This window comes from Dasypus novemcinctus, chromosome 20 (assembly GCF_030445035.2).
Source record: "Dasypus novemcinctus isolate mDasNov1 chromosome 20, mDasNov1.1.hap2, whole genome shotgun sequence".
NCBI lineage: Eukaryota > Metazoa > Chordata > Mammalia > Cingulata > Dasypodidae > Dasypus > Dasypus novemcinctus.
In genome coordinates this window covers 6,787,796-6,815,648 of record NC_080692.1, presented here as the reverse complement: position 1 = coordinate 6,815,648, position 27,853 = coordinate 6,787,796, and the positions used below count along the sequence as shown (strand labels likewise).

The window sequence follows — 27,853 nt, the reverse complement described above, 5'->3', positions numbered from 1 at the left end:
GCTGCATTTTTGGATGCAAGTATATCACAGGGTTTAGAGAAAATAAATTAGTATACCAAGATGAACATACCTCAATGTGACGTTTTAGTTTTCAGGGAGGTAAAATTATCTATTTATTGTTTGCTGAATTATATAATATTCTACGTAAGTTTTGGCCAATAACTCAAATACTCAATTATAACCACCTGAGTCTTCAAGGAACTTTCGAGATCTTTTGTTATGATTATGTTGCTGGGCAGTAGCCCAGGTAAGGGAGAGAAGTCGCCCAACAGTCCTCCTCCCCCAGCACCGTGCCCTCCCAAAGACCAGCAGCCCCTGTGCTTTGGGGCACAGTCACCCGGGGTGTGGACTTGCCAGGCAGAAGCTCCGGCCCCTCCTAGAATCTCTGACTCGGTGAGTCTACGAGCACCCAGGACGTGTACCTTTAAAGTACCCTCGGGGGATGCGGCAGGTCGACCTGGACCGTGCTGTGGGAAGCACCCCTTAAAGGCAATTCTCCCGCCAGGGTCACATGCCCAGACCCCAGAGCACCCACGTCCTCTCTATGCAGGACTCTCCGGTGGGCGACTGCAGCCCGCCTCCCACAGCAGGCCCGCCGCCTCTGAGCGCATCAGCATGCGGCCGTGAGCTGCGCGCAGCCCCAGTACCTGGGGGATGGATCGGAAAAAAAGGCTCAACAGTGTGCTGATCGTACTCAGAGGTTTCCAACACGTTTTATTTTGCTGACCACTGGTTTGTAGCTTTTGAGGCCCGGCATCTGCATACCCTCCTGTAAAATGTCCCGTCAGTTTCAGTCCTGGGGCAGCCCACACGCTGGGTGCATGGCTTGTCTCCAGGAGCCCCGAGAAGGCCGCGCCTGCGTGCCGGGGGGAGGCCGGGCTCCCGGGCACGGCGCCTGCCCTGCCGTGGCTTCCTCAGGCGAGAAGCTGATTGTTCGGGTGGCTCGGGTGCCTGCCCGCAGGAGGCGTTGGGACACTTGCGGAGCCGCGGTGCTTCCTCCTCAGCAGACGGCCGCTGAAGGTCCAGGGCACTTGTGCTTGGCGGCGGGAACCCCTCCTTGTTGCGTAGGCCGAAACAGAAGGAAGCCTCTTAAGGAGCACAGATAAACACCTCTTTATATCGCCTATTTGGTCTAGAACTACAAAATTTAATTCGAGAAAAAATATAGGTCCCATGAAAGACTTACAAGTTTTATAAAACTAAAATCTAGTTTTCCCCCAATAAATTGTACTTTAGGCAAAACCCTCCCAATGCTTCTAAAATAATACTAAAAGGGGCATCTGATTATACAAGATCAATAAAAAAAATTAAATATTTATTTGAATAACAAGTTTTGAGTTCAAGCTGCAAAGTTGGCAATGCAGATTTTAACAGACCATGAAAAGCGTGCACAAAATGTATTGGCGCAAAGGACAAATTAATGCTAAGAATTAGGCTAAATAGCTGCTGATTTTAAGAAAACGAAAAGGCCTGAAATCACTATACAAAATATAAAATGTATTAGATGCTACCATCCACACAGTCTTTATTATTGATTATATTTAAAAATTATTTGCGTAGTTAATTATATGTTGAATCGTAAATGAGTATCATACACAAAACCCCCTTCTGGAAGGGCAATTCCTTGTTGCACTATAGAACATCTAGTTACATTGCAAAAAGTATCCTTCTCTTCACTATCAGTAAGGAAAACAGTTATCGATATTACTGCAAATATCTGGAAGACTACAAAAAAATTAAAGAGAAACGAAATTTCTTTTTTTTGTCTTCCAAGCGCTTTCCGTGCAGCTGCGCACTTGCCTCGTTACACTGAGCGCGCTGGCGGCCGTGCCCCGGTGGAGACGCTCCTGCTCGTGGGGCGAGTCGCCGTCACTGACCGGCTTACCATCAAGACGGCCAGAGCCAGGCCAGCCTTCTAACGACAGGGACAGAAAATGAAGACACCGACTGCGCGTCGACACCACTCTTGGTAATGTCTGTGCTACGTGAAAGCACCTTTGAGAGAGCCTGTCGGCAGGAGATAAGAGTCTAAAGATTCAAAATGAATCAACGGTATTGGCTAACGATAAGTCTCGACTCAGAAGCTGCCTGAAGATGAGGTGCATCTTCAGCGAACGTAACAGGAAAAGAAGGCAATGGTTCTCTTTTATTAATTGTATCCACTCACAAATCGACCTAAGGTCACCAGATGTGCAGACACAATGAGAATTTGGGGGTGTACAGTCTTAACTGGAGCACTGGTGGAGGGCGCGGTCCGGGCGAGGGCAGCTGCGAGCTCCGCGGGGGCTTAGGAGGTGGCGCCTGGCGTGGGGTTCACGCTCTGGGTGGCCACCTGGGGGGCCACCTCGATGATCCGGGGCTTGTCGATGATCCTGGCCGTGCGGTTGCCCTTCTCCACGATGCCGATGATCCACGCCTGGTGGCCCTCCCCGTACTTGGGCGACTTGATCTCCGCACAGAACCGAGCGGCCTGCTCCCGCGGTAGGCAGATCAGCAGGCCTCCTGGCGACGCAGAGAGAGGGCCGTCAGGGGGGCTGGCGTGCGCGGCACCACGCCATCCCCGCGGACAAAGCCTGCCCACCGCCCCCACGCACAGGCTGCCCCCCGCGCTCAGCCGAGAAGCCAGCTCCCGCGGCCGTCACGGGCTCCATGGACCCACCCCGAGAGCCGTTACACAACTTGCTGGGTGAACTCCTAATATCACACGGACCCGAAAATAACCCATCTGTGAACTGTTTAAAGACACAAATGGTGGAATCCGGGGCCTTGAGAACACGTGGGATCTATTTTTTCTCCATGCTACATTGACAGGAAAAGAGATCTTTTCCTTTGCAATTCGATTCTCTACATGGCTTCCTCATCTTACAAAAAGTTTTTTGGTTTTTTTTTTTAATTAAAAAAAAAAAGATTAAACTCATGAAAGAGTTTAAGCCTCAGAGGATCAAAGCCCAAGTCCTGGCTCTATCATGATCTCCAAGGTAGAAACAGTTTCATAAAATGCATGACAGTGAATCTTCTTTGTTATTTCTAGTACTAGGGAAAAAACTTTTTATAAGTGGAATGAACTCAATCAGGAAAAAATACATACTCGCTTCCATAAAGAAGTAAAATCGCCTAATTGCTGAAGAAAGGGAACAGGTCTGCTCTGCGGGTAAAAGCTGCTACTGCAGCCGACACCCCCTCGGGCCCACCGGCCCGGCGCCGCCCGCTGACACTGGGCAGAGGACAGAAGCACCCGCCCTCTTGGGGCACAAATGGAGACGACAGGCCTTTTTCTGAACAGCAAGATCAAGGGCCTTCTGCAGAGGCTGGGGGAGCTAGCAAGCTCCCAGCCACTAGGCCTGGCCGCTCCCGGCAGACTCTTCTAGAAGCGGCTTTCAATGCTGATATCTAGGCTCCCCCCGCCCCCCCATCAATTAAATCAGCATTTCTAGGGGGCATGGGCCTTTTTTTTTTAACCCCCCAGGGGATTCTTTTCTTTGCCAGGGCAGAAAACTACTAGTTATATAAGGGAAGAAAATAGAAATGAGAGAGACAGGGAAAAAAATATATAGGAAGACTCGAAAGATGAAAGAGAAGATAAACATATACCTGAATAAGATGGAAAGGGGAAATGTTAGGGAAACGGACTTTGGCCCAGTGGTTAGGGCGTCCGTCTACCATATGGGAGGTCCGCGGTTCAAACCCTGGGCCTCCTCGACCCGTGTGGAGCTGGCCATGCGCAGTGCTGATGCGCACAAGGAGTGCCGTGCCACGCAAGGGTGTCCCCCGCGTTGGGGAGCCCCCACGCGCAAGGAGTGCGCCCGTGAGGAAAGCCGCCCAGCGTGAAAAGAAAGAGAAGCCTGCCCAGGAATGGCGCCGCCCACACTTCCCGTGCCGCTGACGACAACAGAAGTGGACAAAGAAACAAGACGCAGCAAATAGACACCAAGAACAGACAACCAGGGGAGGGGGGGAAATTAAATAAATAAATAAATCTTAAAAAAAAAAAAAAAAAAAAAAGAAGGGGAAATGTTAGATTGTATGTATAGTAACAGAACAAAATTAAAAATTTAAAAATCCATGGAACTACACAAACAGTGAACCCTAAGTTAAAAAAGGACTTCAGTTATCAGTACAACTGTAAAAATGTGCAATGATCAATCATAAGAAATGTTCCACACCAATGAAAGGTGCTGGTGGTGAGGTGGTGTATGGAAATCCAGTATATTACAATGATTAGTCTGTACTCCCACAAGTGCTCTAATAAAGAAAAAAAAGAGTGGGGGGGGAAGAGTCAAGGAAAGGGGCAAAAAGAAAAACGGCACTCGGGAGGCATAATCTTCAACTTTCTTCTTAAAAGAGCAACTTGAGACATTTCTCACCAATGTAGCCAGTTCATTTCAAGGGCTAAGTTTCCCAATGAAAACTGAGCAATGACTAATTTTCCCACATTCTCCCCCTCTCCCTCCCCATCACATTCCTACACCAAAAAGGAAAGCTCAGGGGAGCAGCTGAGCGCCTGCTTCCCACACACGAGGTCCTGGGCTCGATCCCCGGTACCTCCTAAAAACAAAAGAGCGCACGAGAGAAGCGAGGAAACCAACTCTGGGGAGCTGATGGGGCTCAGGGGTTGAGCACCGGCCCTAGGACCTCAAAAAAAAGGAAAGCTGAGAAGCAGTCACGTTTAGGCAGCAAGCCGGGCACACCGGGGCCGGGCGTGCCGACCCCCCGCGCGGGCGCCCCCCGCCGCCCCGTACCTGAGGTCTCGGGGCAGGTGCCGTGCATGAGGCCAAACATGTTCCCGCAGGCCTTGCTCACGGCCGCCATCTTGGCCAGCACGGGCAGGTTGTGGATGACGAACGACACCTCGTTCCTCTGCTGCTTGGCCAGGTTCTGCGCGTGGCCCAGGATCCCGAAGCCCGTGATGTCGGTGGCCGCGTGTGCGTTGAACGTGTGCATGAGCCCTGCAGCTGGGAGAGCACAGGCGGCGTCACCGGGGGCAGCGTCATGGGGCGGCGCGGGGGACCCGCCTCTCCCCACCCAGGCGCCGCCACAGGCTGCGCGCCGGGAGGCTCCTCGCGGGCCGGGGAGGCAGCGAACTGGGGTCACGGAGGTGATCTGTCTAACGCCACGAACACCACAGTCACGTTCCAAAGGCCGACTTCTCGACTCAGTCGGAACCACGCAGAACCCATCGGCCGCGTCCATCAACAGCCATTCCCCAGTAAGCACAGTCGCGGAACCGGCCGGGGGGAGCTGCCTGCAGGGTCTGTTTCTAAGGATCAAGGGCCTCTTCTCCTGGAACGCGGTGCCCGGGGCTCCGAGGGCTCCGCAGGGCTCTATGGTGCGTTTTCTCCCTTATTCAGGCGCACTGGGGACAACTGAGGCGGGAGGAGGGTGGGGACCTCGGGGCCACCATGGCTATGGGACCAGACGTGACCGCTCCAGGAACACGTCCGTACTGCCTGCGGGAGGCCACCTCAGACGTGCAGGACATCTGACGAGGCCTGCCCTCCGGGAGCTCTTCCCACACAAGGCATGCGCCCAGGGCCAGCCAAGGGGATTCTCGTTATGGGTAAGCACTGCCTTCAATTCCTCTATGGGAGACTTTCTAAAATTATCGCTAAAACTGTGGACATTTTTAGACAAACATCAAAGTAGAGACTAGCGCACTAGTCTCCCAATTCCAACGACATCCAGCTTCAACCAGCCCACCTTTTCTCTGGGGTTGCATCTATTCCTGCCCATTTGGGGGGCTTGGAGGAGGTAGGGTCGAGACTTTTCAAGCCCAGCCCAGCCCTCCCACTTCATCCATAAAGACATTTCCACTTATCTGTGAAAGACTAAAGCCATTATCATGGAAACAAAATTAACGTGACAGGTGCTTGATGTCTCCTGAATCTAAGTCTCCCCCCTTTTCTTCCCCTCATGCCCTTTGTTTACTGCAGAAGCAGGGGTCACTTTCAGGGTAGACCGTCCTGATTTTGCGCTGGGCTGCTGTCCTCTCCCCGCAGTTCCCGTGCCCTGGCAGCGGGTCCGAGGCGTTGCGGGCTCAGGCCCAGCGCCTGCAGGCGGCCGCCACCTGCACAGGGGCAGCGCCTGGGCCGTCTGTTTTGGTCCGAAGCGGACGGAAGGCTTCCCCCGACCCCCCACCTAATGGTCTCAGCAGCCACTGACCATCCTCCTGAGGTCCCTTAATTCAAGGGGGCAGCAGACACAGCAGTTCACAACTCAAGCATTCGTTTATCAGATGTGATCCTTCTATAAAGACCTTTTTTAAAAAAAACAAAACCTGTTTGACAGACTATATGGCTGATTCTTTATCTAGTTTCAGAATGTGCTCATGCACGAGCAGATCTTCCAAGGGTGGCCAACAAAATCTTTTAAAATTACTGCTGCCATGACCTCGTGGAATTTTCCTATATTCGACACGTTTCGACTGACGGTAGTGCTGATTCTCGAGCTGACCCTCATCTAATTGGGCCACTACATGGCTTCCAGCACAGGAAGCCCAGGCTTATCTGTTACATTTCCTGTCCTAGATTCAGAGTCAGTCACGTCCCCAAACAGTCCTGGTTGCTTTGAGCGGGAATTGCGATTTTGAGAGCTGAACTAGGCAACAGAGAAGCTCATTGCTCTAGATTTTGCCAGTAGGCTCAGAAATGAAAAATCCTGAGTTCATGCTGACTGATTAAATCCATTTAACTGACTAAATTCCAGTTTTGGCTTAGTTCCTCTAACATATTTCTTTTTCTTTTTTTGGGGGGGGGGGAGGTACCAGGAGCCAGGGATTTAACTCGGGACCTTGCTGTGGGAAGCCGGTGCTCAACCACTGAGCCACACAGCTCCCAAGCTGGTTCTTTTGTTTGCTTGATGTTTGCTTTCAGGAGGCGCTGGAAGCTGTGCCCGGGAACTCTCCCATGTGGGAAGCAGGCACCCAAATACTTGAGGCACATCTGCTCCCTGACATATTTATTTTATTCTTAAAACCTTAAGTGGATACACTGAAAACACCAGACACAAAAGGATCTGAAACAACTCTTCCCCACATGGTGCCCCACGAACTTAATAAAGGGTAGGCTCACTGGTTTCAATCTGGTTTGGATCTGTTAAGATTTGGGTGTTTTTTGGCTTTCTTAGTTTTTTTAACAATACAAAACTTATTTCAGAGTCAAACATATGGAACAAAGCACATCCAGAGTAGACCTGCATCCCTCTCTTGCATGTATCCATTTGTCAGTTTATGGTTTATTCTTCCATTATTTCTTTTGGGAAATACAGTATGTAAATGAATTCATAATCAAACACAGAAAATACTGCATACTATACACATGCTTCTGTCCCTCCCTTGCTTTTTTCCATTCTGATAAAGGTTTAATATCCAGTATATAAAGAAACTCTGTAACTCCACTCCCTTGACTTTTAAAAAAATTTCTCTCCCCTCCTTCCCCCCCATTGTCTGTTCTCTGTGTCCATTCGCTGGTGTTCCCTTGCTCTTTTTACTCAGTTGTCTCCTGGGGCTACCTCCCTAGCCACAGAGATTGTTCTCATTCATTTTTACAGGTGTATAGTACTCCACTATATGTATGTAGAGGAGAAAATTCAACTAGTGCCACTGGTGGACATTGGATTGTTTCTTTTCTTTTGCAATTCTAAACAGTGCTGCATTGAAAAGCTTTGTACATGTCATTTCTTATTTAGGCTACAGTAGTTTTGGAATAGATTTCTAAGAAGGGAGACTGCCAGGTCAAAAGGTAAATACACTAACTTTGCTAGATACGGCAAAATACCAAATAAGGGTTTCTGTCATATTGTGTGTTCCTACCAAAAATGTATAAAAATAAGTATCTTAAAATGCTCAAATATAAGCAAACCAATAATCCATACAGACAAAAATAAAGCCATTATAAATCAACTTCTTACTGTTAAAACTACTTAATTTGAAGGGCCAAAAAGACTTCTTAAAGAGTATGCATGATAGAGGAGCTGAGCAGTACTGAGAGCAAGGCTCTAAGCAGAGACAGCATCTGAAGACAGAGAACTAAGTAACTGCAATTCAACTTTGTAAGATGTCCTAAGAAATAGTCCAGAACTCAGAAAAAGAATAATGGAGAACTTTCACTTCAAAATGAATTATTCAGGAGCAGATGCAGCTCAGGTGCCTGAGCACCTGCTTCCCATGTACGAGGTCCTGGAATTGATCCCTGGTACCTCTTAAAAACAAAACAGACAAATGGAAAGCACTGACTTGGGGAGCCAGGGTGGCTCAGTGGCTGAGTGCCGGCTTCCCACATAGGAGGTCCTGGGCTCAACCCCCACCCGGTTACCTCAAAAAAAAAAAAAATAACAAAAAGGAAAGAGGTGAACCAATTATCTCTCTGGTAGAACTTTAGCCATCATGAATTGAGTACTAGGATATGGAATGATATGGGAAAAATAATTCAATAAAAGCAAATTCTAAATATATATAAAAACACGATTCCACCCCAACTAAGCATAGGAAAAAACCTTTCAAGAATACACAAAGTGGGAAGTAAATTTGGTTCAATTGATAGAGCGTCCGCCTACCATATAGGGTTCAGGGTTCAAATCCAGGGCCTCCTCGCCCGTGTGGTGAGCTGGCCCACGCACAGTGCTGATGCGCGCGAGGAGTGCCACGTCCTGCAGGGGTGTCCCCCACATAGGGGAGCCCCATGCGCAAGGAGTGCGCCCCGTAAGGAGGGCCACCCCACATGAAAAAAGTGCAGCCTGCCCAGAAGTGGCGCCACACACATGGAGAGCTGACGCAACAAAAAGAGACACAGATTCCCAGTGCCGCTGACAAGAATACAAGCAGACACAGAAGAACACACAGTGAATGCACACAGAGAGCAGACAACGGAGGGGAAGGGGAGATACATTTTAAAAATAAATAAATCTTAAAAAAAAAAAAAGAATACACAAAGTATTTTTTGGGTAGTGGGACTATGGACGATTTTCCCTACTCTTCTTCATTTTCTAAATGAAGAAAATACATGCTTTTATGATTTGTAATATACAGTAGAGAAAGAAGAGACAGGAAGAGACAGGAAGTGAGGGCACACTGAAATAATTTTGTAAACACAGTTTTCTCTCTTACAACTGCTTTGGAGAAGAATTCGGCACGATGCAGGCCAGCTGAAGCAGTCCCTCTTATGCACGCGCGCCACCGCCAGCCGGGAGGCCGCCAGCAGCAGGACGGGTGAGGCAGTCGCAGGGTGGAAAGTCCCCGTGTAAGGAGCGAACCAGATACACAGCGGGAAGAGGCTCGGGAACCTTGGACGTTGGAGAGACACGGCAAGGACACCACAGGTATGACTCTATTTCCATAAATGCAAAACTCATTGTCTAGGGATAAGATCCTACATGATAAGAAAACGTTTTAAAATAAAAACTGCATAGACCCCCATCGCTAGGGCAGGCAGATGGGACCTGTGCTTTTGGGGTTGGACGTGGGGCCTACTGGGCATTTCCCACATGGGTTCCTTCGCTCACAGATGACTGAAAAGGAAGTCTCCGTGAAGTACCTGGAGAACACCTAACACGCAGACCACAAAACCCACCACACGCGCCACAGTTACCAAACACCTACGACACGGCCTCCACTCTGCACGGATGCCGCAGTGTCCAAACCAGACAGAAATGCAGGCCCTCTGGGAGCTTACAGACAAAATGCAGGTTTGCTTCCAGATCATTCACACAGACGACCCACACAATGCCTCTCTGTCCCCTCTGGCACAAGACAGAGGCTAGGACTTTTAAACCAAAACAAGTGTCTCCTTCCGAAATATAAAAAACACCTGACACTTCGTATACATGAAGGGCAATAAAAACAGTGAGCGTGAGATGGTGAAACTGCATCGTGTAGTAAGCCTTGCTGCTTCAGAGAGAGGCATTCTCACTCCTGAAGTTCCTGATTTATTTCAAGCAGTTTTTAAAACTCTTCGCATAGTATGAGAAGTACTGTTCAATTTCTACGTTCTTACTAAATCATTCAGAGGGAGCAGCGTCTAACACTTAGAAGCACTATAAGCAGAGGCAGATCTGGTTTCCCAGCGTGGCCCACCACCTAGTAGCTGTGTGACCCTGGGCCAGTTACTTTACCTTTCTGTGAAATGAAGATGACAAAGACACCTTCTAACATTGTTGTAAGAAATGAGAAAGGACATCAAGTTCTTGGGACATAATAAACCAAATAAACAATAGTCACTATTATACTTACTTTTTTATCGGTAGTAAGAAGCTAGGACTAGAAATAAAATGTAAAGGAAAAAATGAATAACTACTCATTTATATACAGAAACCTGGTTATTAAAATAGAGCAGGGAAGAGGATGTGGCTCAAGCAATTGGGCTCCTGTCTACCACATAGAAGGTCCAGGGTTCAATACCCAGGGCCTCCTGGTGAGGGCAAGCTGGCCCATGTGACGAGATGGTCCACACAGAGTGCTGCCCTGCGCGGAAGTGCTGGTGCAGCAAGATGATGCAACAAAAAGAGACAGAGGAGAGACAATAAGATGTAGCAGACCAGGGAGCTGAGGTGGCGCAAGAGAATGATCGCCTCTCTCCCACTCCAGAAGGTCCTAGGATCAGTTTCTGGGGCCACCTAATGAGAATGCAAGCAGATACAAAAGAATACACAGCGATGGACAGAGAGAGCAGACGAGGGAGGCAAAATAAATAGATAAATCTTTAAAAAGAAAATAGAGCAATGTTAGCATCTTAAATCAATAGAGAAGACAAGTACTTCCGCAGATGTGCTAGATCAAGTTCTTTTCCATCTTTATTGGGACAGAGGAATTTAGTACTGCTCATAATCACAGAAATTTAGAGCTGGCAGGGACAGAGAAGAGACACCCTGTGCTCTCCGAAGCACGCCAGTGGAAACACATTTGGCTGCACTCTTAACGCATCGTTCAGGCTGTTCCTTAGTTGCCTGTTTTAGCCAACACGAGCCACACCTAACCGTCATTTCTTCCAGAAGGTGCAATGCATTCGGATCCCGCTAACGGACCCCACACCTGGCACCCACGGGGAGCGGGGGCCAGCGCCTGCTGCTCCCACAGGCCCCGGCCAGGAATGGTTTCCGTTTTTTAAGAGTTGTTAGAAAACAAACACACACAGCAATATTCGACGGAGACGGCGCAGAGCCTGCCCCGCCCACGTCTGCTCTCGCGGTCCCCCCAGGGAAGCCTCGGCCCCCGTACCTGTTCTGTTGAGCCTCGCCATATTCATCATCGCCTCTTGGTATGCCAACTCGACGTCTTCTTGGGTGACCACTAGTTTAATTTTATTCCACTTCTCAGGCTAAAAATAAGAACACAGGTGGGGGAGAAGAAAGGGGCAGGCGTGATTCACCTTCACCGCTAACCCCTGACAGAACAGCACGTTTTTTATTTGTCAGCTTCTGGAGAGTTTTATTTATCTAATTTGGCCCCAAAACTGTGTCTCCTGGACACAGGCTGTCTCCTGCCCGCCACGTGGGCCGCAGGACAGAAGGCACCGACAATATACTCTGGTTGCCCCTGCCCTTCATGAAGAGGGCGTCTGCCGCGACAGAGCCTTTGGGACTTGCTCTTTTCAATTGCGAGCATTTTTAAGAAGCTGGTGGAAAAGCAGGGGCGGCGTCAAGCTGGGGTGGGAGGAGGGCCCCAAGCCAGCTCATCCCGGCCGCCCCTCGGCCTGGCGTGCCCGGGCGCTCTGGGCAGCACGCAGCCCTGGGCGGCTGGCTGGAAGGCGACTGGGGGGGGGGGGTGGGGGACGGCCTGCGGTGACCTGCCCAGCGCCTGGCCGCCGCTAACACTGACAGGAGATCTCCCCGCGGCCTCGGCGCCGGAGTAACGACGCCACAAAGCGGCAGCCGTAGAGAGCTTCTCGTGCGATATCAAGCTAACATAGACCTGGTTGATGAATAACATGAAAATTATTTATTTTCCTTTTTCAGCTGTTTCTCAGAACTGATAGTTTCAGATGACAGCTGTAGAAATTAAAAGCACCAAGATATGTGAGAATATTCCACAATCTTATTAATTTGTGAGTTGTTACAGCAATGAGAAAAATCTTAAAATATGATTATGGCCCAGCAGAAAAGTGACTCAGGAAAAATATCTTCACACTCTAGATTCGTTCTCCATGAAGGAATTATATATCAAAATGTTCTGAGTTACTAATCGGTTTAAAAAGACAAAACTAACAAACAAGAACAGCCAAACACCCCATGACTACGATAATTTAAATCGCCAATAACCCTGGCTCTATACCCCAAACATCACACACTGCGAATTACTCTCCTCTTTTTAGAAAACCTTTGCGCCCCAGCCCGAAGCATATCTATTTCAAGAACTCATGAAACTTTCATTTAATAAAACATGGACAGTTCCTAGAATTTCTAGGACTTGACTGACACTAAGCTCCTTGGAAGTAAAACTAAAGAGCCTCATTTTAAAAGACAGACTGATGACATTTAGAAGGACAAACACGTTGAACGTGTCTAAAGGGGCAGGGGTCACGCCAGCAAAAGTGCCTGAAGCGACCTGAGCTCACGTCCGAGGCGAAGGCCCTCCTCTCCAAGCCCACCTTCAGAGCCCCCACGCCCGCGGCCCCTCGCCCGCACTCACGATGTCCAGCCACTGGTGCACGGCCACGGCCACCTGCGTCCCCAGGGGCTTGGTCAGCACGAGCACATCTCCCGGCACCGCGTTGTCCGGCCTGAAGGAGAGAAGAGGGGCAGTGTCGCGTCAAGCCAGCCTGTGTGTGCACGAGGGTAACTGTCAGCACAGGCCTACCCAGGCCAGACACTGTTTTTGTTTGCTTTACTCACTTAAGAGGCTGGAACCGCGGGTGGGATTTCTCAGGTTCTGCGGGGTTTGACTCCACCCCGTGGATCTAACACTGGGAATTTCAGCCTCGAGTTTCTCAAAGACTGATCAAAAACAAGCACTTGGCACCCAGATTCCTGGTTGGTCCCTTCCTAAAGACTGAAGGCAAATACTAAAAGGCAGCCTTAGAAATGAAAAGACTGACACGCCCCCCTCCCCCGCCCCGAGAACTTCTATTTCACTCGCACCCCCGCTAACAGGACATAAGCCCACCACTTGCATCCGCACCAGAGGCTACAGCGGTCCTATTCAGGCCAGGAGCTGTCCACATAGCTGTCAGACCCCTCCAATACTCATCTAAGTCGACTAAAAGGTAAGGCACAGCCTTAAAAATAATACCAAGAAAATGGGCAAAGGACTTGAACAAACATTTCTCCAAGGATACACAGATGGAGAACAAGCACACACAAAAAGATGCTCATCACAGGCCACGAGGGAAATGCAAATCAAATCCACAATGAGATACTCACTGGGATGGGTACTATTAAAAAAGTAAAAGAACAGAAAATCCAGCGCTATTGAGGATGTGGAAAAATAGGAACCTTGGTACATGGTTGGCAGGAACGTAAAATGTTGTAGCCACTGTGGAAAATAATTTTGTGGTTCCTCAAAATTAAACACAGCTAACCATATGTCCCAACAATCCCACTTCTAGGAAACACCCCAAAGAAGTGAACACAGGGACTTGAGGAGATGTCTGCACACTGATGTTCATAGAGGCATCATTCACAATTGCCACTGGGTGGAAGCAACCCAGCGTCCATCAACCGATGAAGGGATAAACAGAATGCAGTGTACCACACGATGAAAAGTATTTCCATGTTTTCCATTTGTGTATATCTGAAATATTTCAGTTCAGCTTTAAAAAGGAATCAAGTTCTGACTTGTGTAACATCTGTGAAGACATCATGCTGAGCAAAGCCAGTCAGTCAACAAAGGGGCGAAGATTGTATGATTTTACATCATGAAAGAGTAAGAACCTGCAAATTCATAGGCAGAAAACAGAGGACAGGTTCCCAGGGGCAGGTGAGGGGAAAGGGTACAGGGACTGTGCGAGGTGCTGGGAGAGTTCTGGTGGTGGCTGGAGTGAGGGCAGCACGACATCGGGCAGGTGATGAGGCCCACTGAATGGTGTGCTTGGGAGGAGCTGAGATGGGAGAGGTTATGTTGCATGTGTTTCCAGGATTAAGACAATGACAATTAAGTGCAATAAATGATTCTGGACTGGACCTAATAATTGAGGAGAAAAAGCCCCAAAGGACATTATATTGGGCCAGATGGAGAAGTTGGGATGTAGACAGCAAGCTTTAAATTGCACTTGAAGTGGTTACATCCGTGAACACCCTTGTTCTCGGGAACTTTGTACCGGGAAGCATTATGTGGTCAAGGAGCATGATGTCCACAACCTGCGCCCGAGTATTCAGAACGTAAGACACAGTGACATAGCAAACGTGGCAACATGTTAGAAGCTGGTGGATCCTGTTATTTGGGTGGGGGGTATACTGGAGTTCTCTGTATGCATTTTGTATTATGTTTACAAATCTCCCGTAAGTCAGAAAGTATTTCAAAATAAAGTTAAAAAATTATATCAACATCTAGCTCCCCAAGTAATTTTATAATGCTTGTACTAACTGTTAGCTTTGAAAAATACAACTGTGTGACAATATAAAAGAAACTCATTTTCTAAAACCTAGACCTTAAGACTTATGTCTTTCAATTCACCTGAATCACCACGCCTTAAAGCTAATATATTTCACTGGTTGCGTGCAACATATCAATTTATACAGCCTTATGAACATGCCAAGAGTGATCGAATTATTCACAAACTCATTCATCTTTCAAAGTAAACACACATGCTGTTGACAAAATTAAAAATTCATTGCAGCTTGCTTTATTATTCTTTTCACGCCCCCCCCCCTTTTTTTTTGCTATTGGTAAGTTCCTGTTCTACTGGAAAGTGGAATGAGTGAGACAGATGGACTTTAGGATCTTTTACCCCACCCACGTGGAAAGTCCAAGAGCTGCTGACACGAAGCGCAGGAAAATAAAACCTTGAGGTGAGTAAAATGCAAGATCCTTAAGGGCAAAGTTGCTAGAAAATGGCTTAAAAGGGGCTTCCACCATTTAAAAAAAATACATAGAAGATATGAACATGCCAAATATGTTCAGCCTTACTCCTAAAATAAATGCAAATTAAAACCAACAAACAGACTGACAAAGACCGAGAAGGTGGTTAACACATTGTGTAGGTCAGGATGTGGGAAACCAGCACTCATTCATTGATGGTGGAACACACATTGGCAGAGCCTCTACGAAGGGCAATCTGAAGACGCCTAACAAAATAACAAGTGCATGAACCACTTCATCTAGTAATTCTATTTTGAGAACCTTCTAACCAATACATCCATATGTGCAAAATGATCTATGCATTAGATTATTCACTGGCATATTATTTGTAATGCCAAAATAATTATGTACCCCAGAGAACTGAAAACTTGAGTCTATGCAAAACCTCGTTTTCGTGAATGTTCACAGCAGTCACCATTCCTAACAGTCAAAAGGTGGAAATAATTCAAATGTCCATCAGTTGATACACAAAAGGTGGTGGCATATCCATACAGTGGATTATTCTTCAGCAAATCTTGAAAACATACGTGAAAGAAGCCAGGCACAAAAGGCCACATGTTACAGGATTTGTTAATGTGACATGTCCAGACCAGGCAATTCCACAGAGGCAAGCAGATGACTGGTTGCCAAAGGGACAGGGGAAGGGGGAATTGGGAGTGGCTGCTAATGGGAAAGGAGTTTCTTTCTAAGGTGATGGAAATATTCTAGAATTGCAGAGTGGTGGTTGCACAACCTTGTCAATTACTAAAACACGGAACTATACACTCTAAAATATTGAATTTAATGTGAATTTTATCTCACCTTCAAAAAAAAAACACTAAAGAACTAAAAATAAATCTTTTTTTAAAAAAGGAGATACACTTATACATGCTTTAATATGGACGAACCTTAAAACTATTATGATGATGGGAGAGGTTGTTGGTGTGGGAGGAGTGGGGTATACGGCAACCTCGTATGTTTTTTAATGTAACATTTTTTGAAATGTATATATCTTCAAAAAATACAATTTACAAAAATGATGGAGGTTGGGGTGGGGAGTGGGTTATATGGGAACCTCTTGTTTTTTAATGTAATGTTCTTTGTGATATTAACTTTAATGAAAGAGTGTTAAAAACAACTATTACGCTAACATTAAGCAAAGTGAAATAAGGCAGGACGGGGGGAACGGGACGGAGAGGGCAGCTCACGGATCAGGTGTTTCTTGGTGGGTGAAGTGTTCTAAAGCTGATTAAAGCAATGGCTGCACAACTCTGTAAATATACCAAAAACCACTGAGCCACATACAGTAGCTGAACTGTATGCTGAGTGAATTACATCTCGAAAAAAGCTGTTGAGAGAGAGAGAGAGAGAGAGAGAGAGAGAGAGAGAGAGAGACTGGCCAGGGACAGGAGACGAAAGCTGCCTTACATGATGAACTCGTTGGGCTGGCAGACGGTCGTGGCGACGCCGCCCAAGACGATCCAGGGGTTCAGCACCGTCTGCCCACCTGTGACCGACGTCCCCGCTTCCTCTGCCGCGTCTTTGAAACCCTGTATAATTAGGGGCATCACTTTATCCCTTTCCTACGGTTTAAAAGGATACAAATGGGAAGTCAAATAATTCAGTTCAAAAACCAGAGAAGAAGGTTTACAGCTGTAGTTGTAGGAAAAAGGATTGTAAAACCCCCAAGGAAGCGCTGAAGGCCTGCAGACAGGCCAGGGGCTCACCAAAGCCAGGGAGCCTTTTCCATTAACCACCCCACGAGGTGCTGGGAGACGTCCCGCATCATGTGGGAACAGAGCCAGAGACGGGGACACTAACGCGCTTGGATGCGCGGAGCCAGCCACCCCCAAAAGCTCCGTGCACGTCCTGCCCCGGCTCCAGGCCGGGCTGGCGTCACCACGGGAGCAGACGGGCAGGGCCAGCTCGCCAAGGACAGGCCCCCGACGCCACCGCACACAGCTGGAAGGAGAGGGCCTACTGAAAACGCTCGTTTCCGTGAGGAAGGGCAGGCTTACAAACAAGCACCTGTCGAGAACAATCTACGTGGCTATGGCCATGCTGCCAGGCGATCATACAGCAGTGAACATGGGTTCCCGAGACCCTCCCCCAGCCCCAGGCCTGCCTCGGCCAGAGGCACGGCTACGTGGCCTGAGCCTCACAGAGCACACACACGAACTAACCAAGAGCAAGGCCCGCCCTCGGTCCACGCGTGGAGGGGCAGGGAAGGCGCGCGGGCCCCCCGCGGCCTGGCTCTGGGCTGCGCAGACGGGGAAGGGCACAGAAGGGGAAGGCGGGTGGCCGAGGCGGCACCAGGCAGCGCATCCCCAGGGCGGGACTCACCCTGTCCGTCATCTTGTTGCTGATCCCAAGGAGCATCAGCATGTTGTCGCATTCCGTGACGCCCATCGCGTAGAGGTCGCTGAGGACGTTGGCGCACGCTATCCTGCCCTGGGAAGAGAGGGGAGCTGTGAGCAAGGGCAGCGGGGCACTCCGCCCACAGGCTGGGCCGCAGAGCAGCCTCCGGGAGGGCACGGGCTCCCCGCAGCGGCGGCGCAGCCACTCGGGTGCTGGCCCCGAGCTGAGCCTGGCCCCGGCGCCCAAGACCAGCCTGTCCCCGGCCCCTGAGCTGGGCCCAGCCCTGGCCCCCGAGCTCCCAGGAGCCCAGCCCTGGCCCCCAAGCCACGGGGACGGGCCCCGAGCCTCCGGCACTCCTGTCCCGCCTCTTTCCTGGGTGGAACACAAGAGGTCACCTGTCTGTTCCCATCCTACACATGCAGGGAATCTGGAGTTTATTTAGACAGGAGCGGGGGAAGGGGGGGGAGTTGGGAAGAAAGGATGGTTTGGGAGGATGAGCTCCAGAGTGAAAGTCCGAAAGCAACTGTCCTCAAGCAAACCCACTAAGCCACGGCCGCTGAGTGTGTTCTGGAAAAGGCTGCCCTAGCTTAGTCTCTTAGGTATAAAGAAGATGGTTTTTGCACGCCTGGGTTGAACCATTTTTTTCCTGTTTTTCAAGGCCATGGAAGGGAAGCAGCATAATCCTCTTTGTTTGAGAAACAAACCAACCAAAAAAATAGAAGAAATGACAAACCTCTAGGCCTGAAGTCCCACTGTTTTCTAAAGAGAGAGGCATCTCCCAGTAATACATCACCTTACTGGGGCAAGATGGTAAGAAGGGCTTTTTATTGCCATTTGAGATTTTTCGTAATTTTCAAGTTGCCTTGCCTAGACTAATGTTTCTCATAGGCAGCAACAAAGGAGAAAACAACACAGACATGTTTTCTGACTTCAGCATCATCAATCTTGGAAGCACTATCATTTCTGCTAGCTGCCTAACTGCCTGGATGTGCTTCCCACGGCTTTCCGGGAGCCTGGGGAGGCGACGCGGCCGTCTGCTGCCCACTTGAACATGGCCAAGTCGGAGGCACAGGCTGAGGGCGGTTTACAGCTTGGAGGCGGAGACCCCTGGCCAGGGCTGCAGCGACTCGCAGCCCCTTCGGCTCCGGGCCCTCTCAGGCTCTCAAGAAGACACTCGGGGTGGGGGGGGGGCGCTTGGGCTGCACACCTGCCCACGCTGCAGTGTCGTTCCAGACACTGCAAGATGTGGAGGGGAGACCGTTCATAGTGAGTTGTTTGCATGCCACCCCCATTTAGCTGCCTTGGGGTCTGAGGCCCCCTGACCAGCTCCTCCGTGTGAGCTCGCTGCACTGTGTTCGCCACGCAGGAAGAACGCCTTGCCGTGCTGGACAGAACCTTCCCGCTCTCGTCCGGCTCCTCCTGGCGGGCGGGAGGTGGGGTTAAGGAGCCGAGAGGCGGGGCGGCTGCAAGCACGCGGGCAGAGCGGGAACACACTTAGGCAGTGAAAGAGTGTCGCCAGGACCTTTAACCCAGCGGTTCAGGTACGCATCGTACCCAGTGGAGGACAGCAGAGTGGGCGCGGGACGTGTGCCTGCGTACCCAGCAGGGCTCAGGTATCCAATGAAAGCCCACGAGCTGTGCTTGACAGCAGGTGCTGAGCGCCTGCGCTTCTACGGGGACGCTAAGGCTCCGGGTAGGCCCTGCCACGGGCGTGGTGACACCTCCAGCCTGACATCCAGGCGTGGCAGGTTCACAAACGTCAAAGCAGGGAAGGAGGAAACTACAAAAAGTTTGTCCCAGACACCCCCGGGACACACGGTGTTCCCGTGCAGGCATATCCCAGGGGCAAAGGCTTCCACCGCGAGAGCGGCCAGGCCGCGCTGCTGCAAGGAGGGGTGGGCGGGGTGTCCGGACAGAGCTGGGGCGAGCTGGACTCCGCGACCACAAAAAACCAAACCAGCAACAAAAAAACAGAAACCACCCAGGGGCACGCAGAGCCCAGCCGCGACCAAAAGGCGTCGGCACGGGCAGGCCCCGGCGGCGCGGCCACTCACCATCATGTAAGGGTCGTCGACGATGGGGTAAATGTAGTCCGTGGTCTGCACCAGGGAGAGGCCGCCGTGCCTCAGCGGGATGACGCACGTGTCCATTCCGATGCCTGCGGGGAGGGACAGCGTCACCCGAGCCGGGGCCGCCGTCCGGGGGGGCTCGGGCTCTAGGAAGACGCTAGCGGACCCTGCAGCTGCCCGAGAGGCAGCGTGTCTCCTGTCAGGGAGCGTAACTGAAATAAATGCGGACGGTAACTAGCTGAAGGGAGGAAAGTAAAAATGCTGGTCACCAGGGCTTAATTTTGAGGTACCAGAATTTCTAGTCTTTAGGGATGGAATAAAAGTTTTCCTTGGTATTGCTGCACCAGTGACTGGAACCACACAGAATTTCTTTGAAGGTAAGAACAGTGAAAGTAAACAAGGATTATTTTACAGGCGTTACCCTGAGTAAATCTTCAGGCATTCTTTCATTTCCCTAGCAGAAAATCCGTAAAGTTTGTACACATCCAAAATGTTAATATTCCTTGTTCGTTTTAGTCAAAAATGAAAATGACAAAGTCAAGCAGAGATTCCTAATTTCCAGTCAAGCATGTACTTAACTGCTCTGGCACCTATGTAGCCTATCTGTTGCCCAAAGCAGTTTTTTAAGAGACATGTTATTCCCCTAGGGAAAAAAAATGTATAAATGCTACTTTACTAACTTATAACACGAACGGGAACTGCTCTAAAGGTCACCTCCTTTCAACTTAAAACAAAAACAAAAACTACTCGCAAGCCTGAGGAAAGTATTTCAGGTTATTATAACGGGTTTCTAAACACGTAGAAGGTATTACAGGCAACTAAGAGGCTAGTGAGAAGTCACTCCATGCTGCTGAAATCAGTTCTGAAGTAGTAAAGACCAGCTGCCCTGTAAAAACGGCCCGTACTGCAGATGCCCGAGGAGCTCAGACCACCTGCCCGCCCGCGGCTGGGGCACCTCTTAGAAAGGCCCGCCTGCCCTCCTGGGGTGCTTGCCCCTGCCACCCACGGTCCCCCGGCAGAAAGAAAATGAGGACGAAGTACAGAAGGAAGCAAGTGGACTCTACCCTCTAACTTCAGAATCTAATGAAACCAGAATATGAGTCACCCTGAAAGGAGGGAGAGAGTGTGCCCAGGCAACACCGAAGGCCACGCCGATCTCACAGATGGGCCGGGGAGGCGCTTTATTTTCCCTGTTCTTGAAGTTTAATCAAAAGCCACATACCCGGGGAGAGGATGTAGCTCGAGGGATTGAGCACCTGCTTCCCATGCACAAGGTCCCGGGTTCAAGCCCCGGTGCCTCCTAAAAAAGAAACAAACAGACGAGAAAACCAACTCTCTCATTGGGGAGGCAGATGTAGCTCATACGCTGTAAGGACAGGCTCATTTTATTTGTTTTTTTTTTTTTCCTAACTGAGATGACAAAGCAGAAACTCTTGGTGAGAGATCCAGTCAGGATCCTGAGGAATCTGTTTCAGACAGCAAGTCTCACAAATGCGTAACACTGGGACATGCTTCGGTGGTGGTCAGCTTTCATTTGTTTTAGGCTCTGTGCAGCAAAAGGTAAGCTTTCTTATAGGCTTCCCTGTCATATAGACAGCTGAAAGAGACATTAAAAAATAGCTGCTCAACGTCAGCACCATATGTTTCCGCTTTGGGTCATTTTAAACCTCCACGAAATGCAGATGATTTTTGCAGCGTTTTATGTCTATGCATGCTTCACTAGTTCTTTGGTCAGAGGAGTTTTGCTGAGGACTGCTGACCATGTTCCTAGGGCTGAAAAGAAACTCACGGTGTCCACATTTCTGCTGTCGCATCCATGACACTATCGATTAGAACGATGCGGACAGCTGCACTGTCCAATAAGGCAGCCACCCACACCAGTGAGCGCTGCAAACGCGGTCGTTCCAAACTGAGATGTGCTGCAGTTATCAAGCGCACCCCGCCCCTGAGCCCTTAACGCAGGGAAAGAATTCATTAATGTTTCCCATTCAAAGATTTTTAAAAATACGTTGGGTTTAAGAAGAATGTATCCGAATTAATTTCACCTGAATCTTTTTACTTCTTAAAAATGTAAATCTACATTTAAAATTACCCAGGTGGCCTCGGCATACTTCTTTGGGACAGCACTGGTCTGTAATGATTGAGCTACAGATCATCCCCTGCATTGTGAGGGAGAGAGAGGAGGTGGGCCAGGGAGACGGGCCACGGGCCTTGACACAGAGGGTCTCCAACGACAGAGCAGTTCTCCAGGTGGAGCACAAGCGCGGACAAAGGACAGCGCCAGAGAGCAGGAAGCCTTCCGCCCCACGGAGCACCTTCCACGTCGTCTTGGCTTGGGGCAGGAATGAAAAACTGTCCGTCAAGAAAAATACTCCACAGCGTATGTGACCACCAACCAATCCCTGACAGCTCTCAAGCACCCGACGACAGACGTTTCATGCTCTAGGACACACGAGACGTTTCTTTGGTTAGGTTATACCCAGCACTCATGGATACATGAAAAGCTGTCAGCGTCTGCCGCCAGGCTGATTCTACAGACCCGGAGAATCAGGAGGCTCCCGTAAGGTAGATCTGATCGCGGCTGTAGCTCTGGTCGCTACGTCACCTCTGCACCAGGTTTTTTTTTTAAACCTGGGACCTTGTATGTGGGAAGCCAGGTCTCAACCACTGAGCTACACGGGCTCCCCCGAGGTGGTGTTTTTGTTTGTTTTTGGGAGGTACCAGGATCAAACCTGCGACCTGGTACACGGGAAGAAGGTGCTCAGCCACTTGAGCACATCCGCTCCCCTGCTGCTATCTACCCTTACAGAATGCCGTGGATGCAAAATCGGCAGGTGTGCAATTTTCTGGGAAAAGGTGCACAGCTGCCATTTCCTTCTCAAAAGTTGACTGGCGTAGAGTTCTGCCTGCCTTTAAAAAGCTGTTTTCCTGCGTCTTCCCTTGCTGCCAGACATCCATGCCTTTTACCACTAAGAGGCAAGGCTGAAGCAGCCCCTTGCCCCACTTTTAAAGACGGCTGGACCTAGAAACCAGGCGACGAGCAGCCTGGGGAGCTGAGCGCCAGGTCCCGGGTCCCGGCCCGGCTGGGATGCGGGTGGGCTGCCTACCCAGCCTCCCCGAGCTGTCTGCAGCTGCTGGAAGGAGCAAACGAGGCCGCCCCAGCGAGGCGCTTAGTGTGCCTGGGGTGTGCCCCTCGCTCAAGAGCTCAAAGGGGGACCTCTGGGACGGAATCATTACTTATCTGTTACATTTTAGTTCGCTTGTGTTTGCTTATTTTCATCAGCAAACGAAGTTATTGAAGCGCTTTCTTGCCACATTCTGATTCCTTGACCAACGAGCTGACGTGCACCCAACTCGCCCACGGGACCCTGCTCCACTGCTCAGACACCGGCAGGGGGACGGGGTCCGACTCGCCCACGGGACCCTGCTCCACTGCTCAGACACCGGCAGGGGGACGGGGTCCGAGCGGGCCGCCCTCGCAACCAAAGCAGCTCTGCTTTGACCTGCTGTGCACCTGGGGTTTAAAGGGGTTCCCGGGGCTCAGAACCAAGGCTGCAAGACGGGACTCTACAGCAAAATAATGGGCAAAAGTAAAGGCAGAGCAAGCCTCAAGTGGGAAAGCTGAATTATACAACATCCCAAACTCCCAACTCTCGAAGGCACACGCCAGCTCTCGAAGGCAAAGTCGTCTCAGTGTTGCATCATGCCCTTCGCCAGCCACGCCATAAAGCCAGTAAACAGCAGCCCAGGAGCCTAGAAGGTGTCTTTCTGAGCTCACTATTTGGGAAAAGGCACACCACTAAGGACACTGGGATTTAGGGCTTTCTCAAACCACTGCAGGTGACGTCCTGGGGTCAAGCACAGATGCCGTCCAATCTGCTCTTCTGTGTCTGGTGCAGTTCTCTTTCCCTTTTTGGGGGGCAGGGGTTTGAAACAACCGACTGCAGAGCCCTCTCCTTAGCCCCTCTCCCTGCCCCTAATCCCCGCCTGCATCACAGCTCTCGCCGTCCTGCTCACCTGTTTAGGGCATCATCTCTCCCAGAGCAACGAAGAGAATGGAAACATGTGAGAGGTGATTTTAGGAGAAAGGCATAATCTTAATCTCCAGATAACAGAAAATTCAATCTAATCAAAATACGTTTTTACTGTGATATAGTTGGTTCCAATCCTGCATTTAATAGTTTAAAAACTGTTAAGAGTACATTTCTTGTGCTTCTGCCAAAGAAGTTACGATAACAGTTATCATTGCTTTGTTGTTGGAATCCTTCTTACAGAAATTTTTTTAAAAATAGAAGAACACAAAAAAGCTGCAGGGGGAGCAAGGCCTGGCCCTGGCTCCTTAGCTGGGGTGCAGGCCACATGCTCCACCCGCCGCAGCGCGAGAATGCTGGTGGTTTACATACCGAGCCTGGGCATAACCGCTCCCAGGAACTGCTCATCTTCCTGGAAGTGGTTCTCCTGTAAGGATTCCAGCAGCTTCTGTAAGACATCCTGCGGCACTTTACAGCCGGTACCCTTCAGCTCCGTGAACCTGGTCAGCCGGAAGCTCTTGTCCAGCTCGTGGCTTTCTGGGTTAAAGGACTCCCGCACAGACATGGTGCCCGCGTGCACACGCCTCGCGGTCAGCGCCTTCCCCTCCCTCTCCTAGTCCGCTGGTTTCCTTGCAGATCCACCTAGGTAGCACCAAAACAGAAAGACAGACGTCATTCCACAAATTCGGATGGGTACCTGCCAAGAATCCAGTGACTATGCAATAGTGACAAGTCAAAGCGGTAAAAAGGCTGAAACCACCCATGCCTACGGAGGCGTGGGGCGGCAACACCTTGTCCATCCGTAATGCAGAAGCAGGAATTAATCATTTTTCAAAATGACTGCCCCATCACAGCCACCTCTTAGGAAACAGAGCTGAAGTGTGGCGCGTTAGGACTGTGGCTCAATGGAAAGTACTAGCCAGCAGGCGTACTGGACACAGTGCCATCTTGAACAGCAAGTCCCGACGGTTTTCTAGACCACAGCATGGTGACAGCAGCACTTCCAGCCACTTCGCCCGCCAACCTGGAGGCACTCTGGTTCCTAAATTAGAGTTCCTAGCTAACGTGACTAGAAAACCTTTCGATACCTTCTGCTAGCATGCGCGGAAAATAAAATGCCTAATGGGAACCTGGCAGGGAAAAAAGATGCAAACACATTTGATGAACTCCGTCACGCTGCTAAATCCCATTTTAGAAACAAAGGTTTTTACTCTGAGCCAGCAGTATACAGCACAGCCCCAAACTAACAGGAGACCTTCCTGAAGAACACAACTTGCGAAGTGGAATCGCTGCTGGGCCCTGGGCAGTCCGCTGTCTTCACGAAAGCCCCGGGAAGGCGGCTCTGATGGTTTAATGCGGTGCTCTTTCCTAGAAAGCGGACGTCCTGCCCAACAAACCAGGGCGCACACACGATCGACACACGCCGCTGCCGCCCGTTACTCCCTCACTGCCGTACCCACACCATGAGTTACAGCACGCGACATCGCCAGCGTTTATGGGACTCGGCGACTTCCCAGGCTTCTAGAAGAAGCCCTTCTAAACTCCAAGCCCTTGGGGCTGAAGCAAAAATTCACACGTGCTCCCAGAGTTTACGAACCTCCAGATTGATACTTTATTGGGCATAGAATTACAGACACCCCAAGTTTTAGGGTCAGTTTCCCCTATAAAATTTATGATTAAGAACATAATTCCCATTTATAGAGTTTTCGATTCCCTGGGAAGCACATCGGCTCATTCAAAATAAATCTCACAATGCCAGAGTTTGGGCAGCAGTCCAAACCATAACAAAAACATGTTGGGGATGAGCAATGATTTCAGTCCGAAGCCTACCACTGTGCAGGATTCAAACGCGATCCCAAGAAACCAACCTGTGGGAATCTGAAGAGGGAGGCAGGCGAGCTAAGTGAATCACAGAGACCGGCATTTTGAAGCCATTTTAGAGCAAGGAGAAAAAGTATGAATAGCACTTTTGACTTGGAAGAGGTTGGAAGAAAAACCACCTCACAAACTGCCTTGCCATCAGGGCACAAATCCAACTCTAGAGGCATCCAGGTTATTTTCCTATCTCCAATCCCTATCAAAAAGAAAAAGAAAAAGAAAGCAGGGAGGCGGAATTCAGGGTAAGGGGATTAACTGTTTTCAAAGTAATTTACATTTTCCCATATTTCTAAGGGAGGAAAAGTTTTTCGAGTCCCTAAGTCTGGAAAATGCTGAGGTGTTTTAAAACCCTAAATGGAAAGAGAAGGCACATCAGACTCAGCCGTACCTAACGTTTTTAAATAAAGTTTTACGTTTTTGGAAGGGCTAAGGAAAGGGGTGCTGGGATAAGTGAGATAATTAATGGAGAGCAGAGAGTATATATTTGCTACCCAAGAGGTAGCTGACGTAGCTAACTCCAACCTAAAAGTCTCCTGTTTACAACTTTAAAACAATGACATGAATATTTAAAATAACGTTTAACCCTTCCGCCCCCGGCCACGTTTAGACCGCGAACGGCTGGATCGGCTCGCTGGCGCAGGCAGGGGCCGGCAGGTGCGGAGGGCCCGCGCTGCCCGCAGCCCGGGGCCCACCTACCCGCGCCCCTGGGCCGGGACCGGAGCGCCGGGGGGGCGCCGCGACGAGGGCGCAGGCCGGGCGCCATCCATGAGGCGCGGCAGGGGCCGGCCCGGGGACACCTTAAATCTCAGGCCGCCGCCGGGAGGGGCCGGGAGGCCCGGCTGTGCTCTTTGTGAGCCGCCCCAGAGCTGCAGCCGCCACCCGGGCTGCTGCCACCGCGGAGGGGCCGCTCCAAGCCGGGAGGAGGGGGCGCGCCTGGGGGTGGGGGTGAGCTCCAGCGCGGGACGAGGGGGCGCTCCTGGGGACGAGGGATGCTTCAGCCCGCGATGAGGGCCATTCCTGGAGACTGGGGTGCTCCCGGGAGGGGGGGCGCTCCTGAGGATGAGGGGTGCTCCAAGCCGGGAGGAGGGGGTTCCTGGGGATAGAGGTGCTCCAACCCGGGAGGGGGCTCCTGGGGATGGGGGGTGCTCCAAGTCGGGAGGAGAGGGCGCTCCTGAGGGTGAGGGGTGCTCCAGCACGGGAGGTGGGTCCTGGGGGTGGGGGTTGCTCCAACCCGAGAGAAGGGGGCTCCTGGGGATGGGGGTGCTCCAACCCGGGAGAAGGGGGGTCCTGGGGAGAGGTGTCCTCCAACCCGGGAGGAGGGGGCGCTCGTGAGGATGAGGGTTCCTGGAACGCGGGAGGGGGCTCTTGCGGATGGGGGGTGCTCCAACCCGGGAGGAGGGGGCGCTCCTGAGGATGAGGGGTGCGCCAAGGCGGGAGGAGGAAGCACTCGAGGATGAGGGGTGCGCCAAGGCGGGAGGAGGGGGCGCTCCTGAGAATGGGGGGTGCTACAAGGCGGGAGGAGGGGGCTCCTGGGGATGGGGGGGTGCTCCAACCCGGGAGGAGGGGCGCTCTAGGGCTTGGGGGGCGCTCCATGGCCCTAAGCCAGGCCGCCCCGACCCGGGAATGGGCCCCCGGCCCACGTGAGGGGAGGGGGATGGCGCTCGGTGCCCGCCGAGGGTGGTGGTGGTGGTGGCGGCCGCGGAGGCCCGGGGCGCGCGCCGGGGAGGGGGCGCCCGGGCCCCGGCCGGGTCCCCCCGCACGCGCGGGGCCTCCGCACAAACATGTCGGCGGGTGAAAAAATTAACCCATGCGCCGCCGCCTGGCGGCCCCGCTCCAGCCCCGGCGCGCGCGCGGGAGGGCGGGCGCGCGGGCGGCGCTTCTTTTTAAAGCGGCCCCGCCGAGCCCCGCGCGGCGCCCCCCGCGCGGCCCCGCAGCGCCCGGTGCACGGCGGCGGCGGGCCGCGCGGCCGGGGGCGGCCGGGCCCGCGGTGGGCGGCGGACGGACGTTCCCTTTAAGCCTGCCCCCCCGCCCGCGCTTACCGGCTCGCCTTCCGCCTCCTCCGCCTCCTCCTCCTCGGGCGACGGCGCGCCCACAATGCACCGGGCCGGGCGCCCGGGCGCCGCCGGAACCAGAGCGCCGCCGCCGCCGGGCGCGCGGGGGGGACGCGCCGGGGCCGGGCGCGCGGGGGGCGCGGGGGCGGGGGCCGCGGCGCGGGGCCTGGGCCTCGGCCGCCCTCTCCGCCAGCCGGCCGCCGGGAGCTGCGGGCCGCGCCCGCCCTTTAAGGCCGGCGCGGGGGGCTGCGCGGCCGGGGGGCGGGGGCGCCGCCGTGATTGGCCTCGGGGGAGGGCGGGGGGGCGGTCGCCGGCCGGGCCGGGGCGCGCGGCGGCCGGGGCTGGCCTTCTAAAGTTGCGAGGCGCGCCGCGGGGCCCCGGCCTGCCCGCGCCGTCCCCGGGCCGCCGCCCGGCCCAGCGCGGGGGCTTCGGGGACGCTGTGGGCGGGGGCGCGGGGGCCGTGGCCACCGACGACCCTCGGGG

At 51.7% G+C, this 27,853-nt stretch overlaps 1 protein-coding gene across 3 annotated transcripts; it reads right to left on the bottom strand.

The window, feature by feature from the left end:
* Positions 1 to 694: 694 nt before the first annotated feature.
* Positions 695 to 27,488, bottom strand: SEPHS1 (selenophosphate synthetase 1). 3 transcript variants are annotated; one of them, XM_058282395.2, is made up of 9 exons: positions 27,359 to 27,488; positions 23,814 to 24,083; positions 19,396 to 19,499; positions 17,327 to 17,434; positions 16,412 to 16,566; positions 12,617 to 12,707; positions 11,207 to 11,306; positions 4,740 to 4,952; positions 695 to 2,502 (listed from the first exon to the last, which is right to left on the bottom strand). In XM_058282395.2, the coding sequence occupies exons 2-9, from the start codon at positions 24,004 to 24,006 to the stop codon at positions 2,288 to 2,290; spliced, it is 1,179 nt and encodes a 392-aa protein (XP_058138378.1). In that variant the 5' UTR covers positions 24,007 to 24,083; positions 27,359 to 27,488; the 3' UTR covers positions 695 to 2,287. The 3 variants fall into 3 exon arrangements, with proteins under 3 accessions (XP_058138378.1, XP_058138379.1, XP_023442678.1); XM_058282396.2 differs by having other exon boundaries at positions 16,412 to 16,533; positions 27,359 to 27,469; XM_023586910.3 differs by lacking the exon at positions 27,359 to 27,488 and adding an exon at positions 26,016 to 27,036.
* Positions 27,489 to 27,853: the final 365 nt, after the last annotated feature.

What these genes read in the sequence shown, in the direction of transcription:
- SEPHS1 (XM_058282395.2), bottom strand. Translation starts at nt 24,006, where the DNA reads ATGTCTGTGCGGGAGTCCTTTAACCCAGAAAGCCACGAGCTGGACAAG. An exon ending in TCGACGACCCTTACATGATG is followed by an intron (nt 17,435 to 19,395) that starts GTGAGTGGCCGC and finishes CTCTCTTCCCAG; the next exon opens with GGCAGGATAGCGTGCGCCAA. An exon ending in CAGCCCAACGAGTTCATCAT is followed by an intron (nt 12,708 to 16,411) that starts GTAAGGCAGCTT and finishes TCTCTCCTTCAG; the next exon opens with GCCGGACAACGCGGTGCCGG.